Here is a 7,552-nt window from a genome sequence, read left to right as displayed (position 1 = left end):
TTAATTTTTGCTGCTTGGGCCATACCAGGCAGTACTCAGGTTACTCCTAGCTCTGCGCTCAGAAATCGCTCCTGGCAGGCTGGAGATCATTTGAGATGTCGGGAATTGAACCCGGATCCATCCCAGTCTGCCGCATGCAGGCAAACGCCCTGCCTCTGTGCTATCTCTCCAGCCCCTGGGGGAGTCTTACTGGTCTCGACAGGAAGGGGTGCAGCCAGTGGCACTGGATGGGCGCTTCCCAGCCGCAGTCCTGGAAGGCACTCACGGCCCGGCAGGCCGAGCTCAGGTCTTTGAACACCACCAGGGCGCTCTGCCGCCCGCATATGGTTGTTGACTCGATGGGCCCGAACATGGACAGGTGCTGGAAGGTCGAGTGCTGGTTCTCCGTGGTCATCAGGGTCTTGATCCACCTGGGGAGGTGGCAGGGAAAGGGGGCCTGTTGGCAGGATGCGCTGACCTTGCCCACTGCTGTGAAGGGCACGAGGGAGAGCTGGTGGTTTGGTGGGAAAGCAGCGACCTTTCCTGCCTTCCTCTCTTCCTCCGTCTCTCCCTTTCCCTCCCACCCTACCTACCTTCCTTCCATCCTTCCATCTTCCTTTTCTTCTATCTTCTCTTCCTTTCATTCTTCCCTCTCTCCCTCTTTTCTCCCTGCTTCCTTTCCTCTCTCTCTTTTGCTCAGGGGTTACTCCTGGCTGTCTGCTCAGAAATAGCTCCTGGCAGGCACGGGGGACCATATGGGACACTGGGATTCGAACCAACCACCTTTGGTCCTGGATCAGCTGCTTGCAAGGCAAACGCCGCTGTCCTATCTCTCCGGGCCCAATTTTTTTTTGGTTTTTGGGTCACACCCGGCAGCACTCAGGGGTTACTCCTGGCTCTAGGCTCAGAAATCGCTCCTGGCAGGCTCGGGGGGGACCCTATGGGATGCTGGGATTCGAACCACTGACCTGCATGCAAGGCAAATGCCTTACCTCCATGCTATCTCTCTGGCCCCTCCTTTCCTCTTTCCTTCCTTTTCTTTTTCCCCCTCTCTCCCTCCTTCCTTCCCTTCTCTCCCTCCCAGAAGACTCAGAAGGACAAAGCTCTTGAGTTAGATTCCCAGCATCACCGGCCACCAAAAACAACTTATTTCAGTCTAACTTTGAGGGTTAGTCCCACACGCCCACCGCGGGTGCTCAATTGGAACCCACCCTGGTCCCTGGAGTCTGGGGTCAGTCAGGACACCACCTTGGAATTTTGGGATGGAGGGAACACACAGCTCCATCGTCCTCTCAGCCACCGCAGTGTCTGTCCAGGACACAGCCCTGAGCTGTTCCCGCTCAGTGGTCCCTAAAGGTCAGCGTGTCCCATGTACCCTGCACCCCCAGGACCGTGGCCCCCTCCCTCTGTGCAGGGCTGAGCCCATCTACCTGACCATCACGGTCCTCAGGGGGGGATCCGTGTGACTTTCCCACAGGGTGCTGCTCTTCTCTTCACACTCGTGCCTGGCGTGGTTCAGCCCCTTTCTTTTCCACAGGGGCAGGTAGCTTGGTTTTGGGGACAGACTGATGGCTTCTGGGAACTCGTGCCGGGCCAGGATCCTTTCCAAGCCCGAGAACTCCGGAGTCTGGCCTGGGGACAGAGCGAGGCGGGAGGAGCCAGTCAGCAACTGGGGCCTCCCAGATGCCTGGCAAGATCCAGCGGCCTGCACACACGTGGGAAGGAAAGGGGGAGCCCGATCCTCACGGCCCCTGCCCATCATGGGCTTTGCTGCTTCCATAGCCAGTGGCGTAGGGGCCGAATGGACACTGACCGAGCCTGTGAGCCTGAGTCAGAAACCAGTGGGGCTGCAGGGCCATCGTCTCTCTGCAGATGCAGATGACACTCTCCGTGCAAGTCACACCCCTCAGTAAAACCCTCACGTTACGCCCCTCGAGTTACTCTGCTCTCAGCTTACCCCTCAGCAAAGTGCTTCACTGTTTCCCCCCCTTTCTTTTTTTTTGGTTTTTGGGCCACACCCAGTGACACTCAGGGCTTACTCTTGGCTCTGTGCTCAGAAATTGCTCTTGGCTCGGGGGCCATATAGGACTCCAGGGATCGAACACAGGTCTGTCCTGGGTCAGCTGTGTACCTGGCAAACACCCTACCGCTGTGCTATTGCTCCAGCCCCATATTTCCCTTATTTTTGTTTTGCTTTTGGGCCAGACCTGATGGTATGCAGGGATTACACCTGGCTCTGCACTCAGAAATCATTCCCATCAGGCTCAGGGAATCATATGGGATGCCAGAAATTGAACCCAGGTCAGTCCCGGGTTGGCTGCATGCAAGGCAAATGCCCGATCACCGTGCTATTTCTCCAACCCCCAACAGGCTCACTTTTAAGTGCTCATTTTAGATAGAAAAAAAAATACATTGGGGCCGGCGATGTGGCGCTAGAGGTAAGGTGTCTGCCTTGTAAGTGCTAGCCAAGGTTCGATCCCCCGGCGTCCCATATGGTCCCCGAGCCAGGGGCAATTTCTGAGCGCTTAGCCAGGAGTAACCCCTGAGCATCAAACGGGTGTGGCCTGAGAAAACAAAAAAACAAACAAAAAAAATACATGAAAGATTTCCCCTGAATGAATAAAACCAGATGACTGAAAAACTGCCACCGTCAAAGGATTTCTTTTCTCCCTGTCCCCTTCTCCAGAGCCTGGCTATGACCTGATTTGGGGTGTCTCCTGCAAAACAACATTTTTGGGGGGAGTTTGGGTCACACCTGGTGGCACTCAGGATCTATACTCAGAAATCACTCCTGGCAGGCTTTGGAGACCCTATGGGATGCAGAAGATTGAACCCGGATCGGCCACGTGCCCGCAAAGGCCCTCCTTGCTGTGCTATAGCTCGGGCCCTCCAAGAGAAGGGAGCTTCTATAGGAAGCTTGGGGTGGGGGGAGTGGACGCAGGTGGGGAAGAAGGGGCAGGAGCTCTGCGTGGGGGTACGGGAGCACCCCGGGGGGCCCCCCTCACGTACACTTGCATTTCTCCTGCTCGGTCCGGAAGGTGTGGAACTGCTCCAGCAGCCGGTTTGGCAGCAGCTGGTGCAGGTTGGCTAGGAGCTCGAAGGTGCCTTCCAGCACCTTGGGGTCCGAGTAATTCTTGGACTCCTTGGCGCTGGAGGCCCTCAGCCCGAACAGACTGTTCCTGGCTTCTTTCACAACGGCCTGGGACTTGGAGGGGGCTGCATGCTGGTGCGTAGGGGGGGCTGGTGGCCTGTGCTCCGGGCTCAGCCTTCCATCCATGTCCGCCTCTCCCTGTGCGCGAAGGTGGAAGTCCCGTGTGTGCCCCCACCCTCCCCTCCCAGGTTCTCCATTCTGAGAGTCACAATGAGCCTCTCTCCGCCCGGAACCCCGAGGGCTGGGCCTGCACTTGCCCAGCCGAGAACAAGGGGTCCCTAGAGCTGACATGCCGGGCAGGACGGGGGACCCCGGCAGTGGAGACGGCTCTGCTCTGGGTGCTGCAATTTGAAGGGGAAACCTGCAGCTGGCTGAGCCTGAGGAGGAGCAAAACCTTTGAGCACCCCATCTGAATTTCTCCAGACACTGAGAGGCTGAGCATCACCCCAAGGGCTGCCCCAGGCATCCTGCTCCAGCTGAGTGACCATCCAGTGGCCCCCGAGGAGGGGATGTCCAAAGCGACACAGGTACCGGCTCAACCCTTCCTGTCACCGGCTCCTCCCTCGGGAATGGAAAAGGCCCTCTCAACTCCACAGTCTCGACATTTTTGTTTGCTTGTTTGTTTTGTTTTGGGGGGCCACACTCAACAGTGCTCAGGGGTTACTCCTGGCACTGCACTCGGATGCTTCCTGGCAGATTTGGGGGACCTTATGGGATGCCAGGGATCGAACTTGGGTCAGCCCCGTGCAAGGCAATTCCCCTCCTGAACTCTCGGTTCAGCCTCTAGAGGATTTTTTAGGAGAAGTAGGGAGCTGCCCAAGTATTGCTCACAACCTTGAGGTGTTGGGGACCCAGCACCCCAGTGGAGCCGCCTCCTGACACCTCTTCTAGCCGCTCCCTTGTCCATTCTGAGACAGTTTCCTGTTATTTCTCTTGGTGTGGAGATGTGTCCGGGCAGCATTAAATGGTCATTTCTGGCTCTGTGCTCACGAGTGACCCCTGGCAGGGCTCGGGGGACTCTCTGTGGAACCAGGGTTAGAACCAGGGTCTCTGCAGATGCAGCCATGTGGCAGACAAGCACCCTCTTTCCTGTCCTCTCTCCCCTTTACACAATTTCAAGGCATCAAGCCTGAGAACTGCCCGGGATTGCTCAGCTTCCACCCTGGGCACCAAGGGTGGATAGGGCAGGACACTGCATCTGCAGCCAGTGGTTAGAGTTACCCTGGCTCCTGGGCAGCTAAGTGTGTGTAGGGGGCATCTATGCAGCCCCTGAGAGTGAGAACACAAGCTTTCAGGGCGCCCTGCTGGCATCTCGGCTTATGAGGCCTGGCGAGGTGGCCGGGATGGACTGTCCCCAGTGTACAAAACAGGAGGTAGAAAACATCACCTCACCCTTTTTCTCTGCCAACTTCAGAATTAAAGCTTTTATTTATTTTTTCCTTTTTTGGTTCTTGGGCCACATCCTGTGGCGCTCAGGTGTTACTCCTGGCTCTATGCTCAGAAATTGCTCCTGGCAGGCTTGGGGACCATATGGGATACTGGGGATCAAACCTGGGTCCGCCTGGGGTTGATAGCATGCAAAACAAATTCCCTACTGCTGTGCTATCACTCCAACCCTGTTTGCTTTTTGGGGAGCAAGTCGGCAAAAATGGGAGTTGGCAGAGACCTTTGGATCGTACTCATCTTGCCTTCTAGTTAAATGTCTCTCGATTGGTTCCTTTGGTTTTCCTGTTAAAAAGATGTTTCCCCATCGCCTCCTTGTCTGGCTTTTTCCTCCCCTTAGGGTGGGCTTGGTTTATCCCAATAAAGCCTGCTTTGGAGGCCTAGAGGGGCGGCTGCCATCTTGGCCTGTGGTTCCATGTGGGAGAGCGACTGGCTTGTAGAGGACCAGCTGTGGTGTGAGTTCCTGGCCTTCTATTCCTTCCCAACCATGTGGGGATTATTTCCTGCTTCAGAACTGCTGCCGGACCTGCATCTCTTGTCCTACCCGGATTGGGCGTGGGGATCCCTCTCCCTCTCTGGGGATTGTGGAATGCACAACCCACCATTCAACAGAGGGGTGCATTTACAGATGCCCAAAGTCTCAGAGCTGAAGCTGGGTTTGATCCACAGAACTACTGAATTTTGGGAGGGCAGTGGCAGGGGTGCCGCTGGAGTTCTTGTGTATGGAAGCGGAGCTTTTGGTGTTGGCCAGGAGGGGTTGGAATTGCTGTCAGCTCCACACAGCATCACAAAGACAAAACTAAAGGAGACAAAACCAAGTGCTTGATATGCAAACATAGAGCCCCCAAGAGAAAGCACAGCAGGGTTAAGACACTTGCTTGCCCAATCCTGAGCACCTCTGCAGCACAGCCAGGATCCCCGAGCACTGAGCCAGGAGCGAGCACTGAGCAGGAACAAGACCTGAGCCCAGCTGGGTGTGGCCCAAAATAACCTATGACCCCAGAGCGCCTAGCTAAGAAATGCTGCTCTAAATCCTCATTTACAGAACGGGCAAGAACCAACCCTGGATGAAATCATTCAAGAGGCTAATCCAAGTCATCTATAAAAGGTGACTGGTGGGGGCGGGAGCCCTAGGACAGCGGGGAGGGCATCTGCCTTAAGAGTGGGCCACCTTGGTTCGATCCCAGCATCACAGTAAGGTGCCCGGAGCCTCACTGGAAGTGATCCCTGAGTGCAGAGCCAGGAGTCAGCCTTGAGAACCTCTGGATTTGGTCCAAAACAAAGCAAATAAAATAATCAGAGGGCTGAGCGATAGCGCAGCTGACCCAGGAAGGACCTCGGTTCGATTCTCAGTGTCCCATATGATCCCCCAAAACCAGGGGCAATTTCTGAGCTTAAAGCCAGGAGTAACCCTTGAGCGTCACCAGCTGTGGCCCCAAACAAACAAACAATAAATAAACAGGTGATGGGGCTGAAGAGAGGTTTTTGCATGTTTGAACCCCAAATTCAGTGCTTGGCCCCACATAGCATAGTCCCCTGAGCCAGCCTGGAGTACCTAGCTGGGGGGGTGGCCCCAAAACTAAAAAGAAATTATTTTGGGGGCCGGGCGGTGGCGCTAAAGGTGAGGTGCCTGCCTTGCCTGCGCTAGCCTTGGACGGACCGCGGTTCGATCCCCCGGTGTCCCATATGGTCCCCAGGAGCAACTTCTGAGCACATAGCCAAGAGTAACCCCTGAGCGTTACCGGTGTGTGGCCCAAAAACCAAAAAAAAAAAAAAAAAAAAAGAAATTATTTTAATTTAAATATGACTCTATATAGTCTATATAGACCAAATAAATGGACCAGCGCCTAAGGTTTTGTTTTTGTTTTTGTTTTGCAGTGCCAGGGATTAAACCCAGAGTCTCAGACATACAAGGCAAGTGCTCACTGTTGAGCTACATCCTAACTCCTACATTGTATTTTTCAAGAAATGAGCTGATAACACCTCTGCTGGGCCACTCTGCCAGATTCTCAGAGAAGATAGCTCCTTCCCTTTGGCATCTGTCCCCTTCCAATTCCCCTCTTCCACAGCTCAGGCATCTCCCTTTTCCAAGGCTTGTGCCGGTCTAGAAACAATTCCCTCCCCAGAAAAGGCAGCCAAAAATCCCCCCCACCCCCCAGCTGGCTTTCCTCGTCCTTCTCCGTTGCCAAGCGGTGGCACCATGCCGCTAGGGCGCCCGCTGCTTCGTGACACCCGGCTGTGTCATTAGCTAAATTGATCCCACAGCAGAGCCCTGCAGAGCTCCACCGGGTTTGTTTTTCTAGCTGGGCTGATGGCTTGTTCCTGACTTTTAGGCCACCTTCCTCCCACCCACCCCCTTCCCTTTTTGTCCCCAAGAAACCTCCCCCTGAGGACGTCACCAGGTCCCTCTGCCATGGTGGAGGTGACAGGACCAGCTGGCTTCCCGAGGGCAGGCTCTTCAGCAACGTGCACAGGGAGAAGATCATCTCCAAGCTGCTGAAGGAGAGTGTGCTCAAGAGAGTCTTTCGCTCCAAGCAGCGCTGGGAGGCTCTGGGCCGCCAAGGGGAGGACTCCGGCTCGAGCTCCACAGGCGCCAGGAAGTAAGTCTGATCCTGGAACCCCAAACCCACCCCCAAAGGGTGCTTGTGCTGTCGGATGACGGTTTCTGAGTTTCTCCCCTCCTCGGGGGCCTGAGGTTAACAGGGTAGACGAATAGGTTCAAGTCTTGCAGAGGAAAAATATATTAAAAAAAAAAAAAAAGAAAGAAAAAGTGGGTAGATGTGATTGAGAATGTCTTCATGGGTACTAGCTGCTTCTAGAAGCATACAAAAGTCCCTCACAGCCTAGCAACAGATTTTTTTTATTGTTGTTGTTGTTTTGGGGTTACACCTGGTGGTGCTCAGGAGTTATTCCTGGCTCTGAGCTCAGAAATCGCTCCTGGCAGACTCGAGGGACCATGTGGGATGCCAGGGATTGAAC

General features: G+C 54.9%; 1 protein-coding gene across 1 annotated transcript; it reads right to left on the bottom strand.

Moving 5' to 3' along the window:
• Nucleotides 1-160: 160 nt before the first annotated feature.
• On the bottom strand, nt 161-3,256 carry LOC125995954 (uncharacterized protein C6orf201 homolog). The gene is made up of 3 exons (XM_049764897.1): nt 2,989-3,256; nt 1,410-1,611; nt 161-410 (listed from the first exon to the last, which is right to left on the bottom strand). The coding sequence occupies exons 1-3, from the start codon at nt 3,254-3,256 to the stop codon at nt 161-163; spliced, it is 720 nt and encodes a 239-aa protein (XP_049620854.1).
• Nucleotides 3,257-7,552: the final 4,296 nt, after the last annotated feature.

The sequence above is a fragment of the Suncus etruscus genome, chromosome 18 (assembly GCF_024139225.1).
Source record: "Suncus etruscus isolate mSunEtr1 chromosome 18, mSunEtr1.pri.cur, whole genome shotgun sequence".
Taxonomy (NCBI): Eukaryota; Metazoa; Chordata; class Mammalia; order Eulipotyphla; family Soricidae; genus Suncus; species Suncus etruscus.
This window is presented reverse-complemented; position numbering and strand designations above follow the sequence as displayed.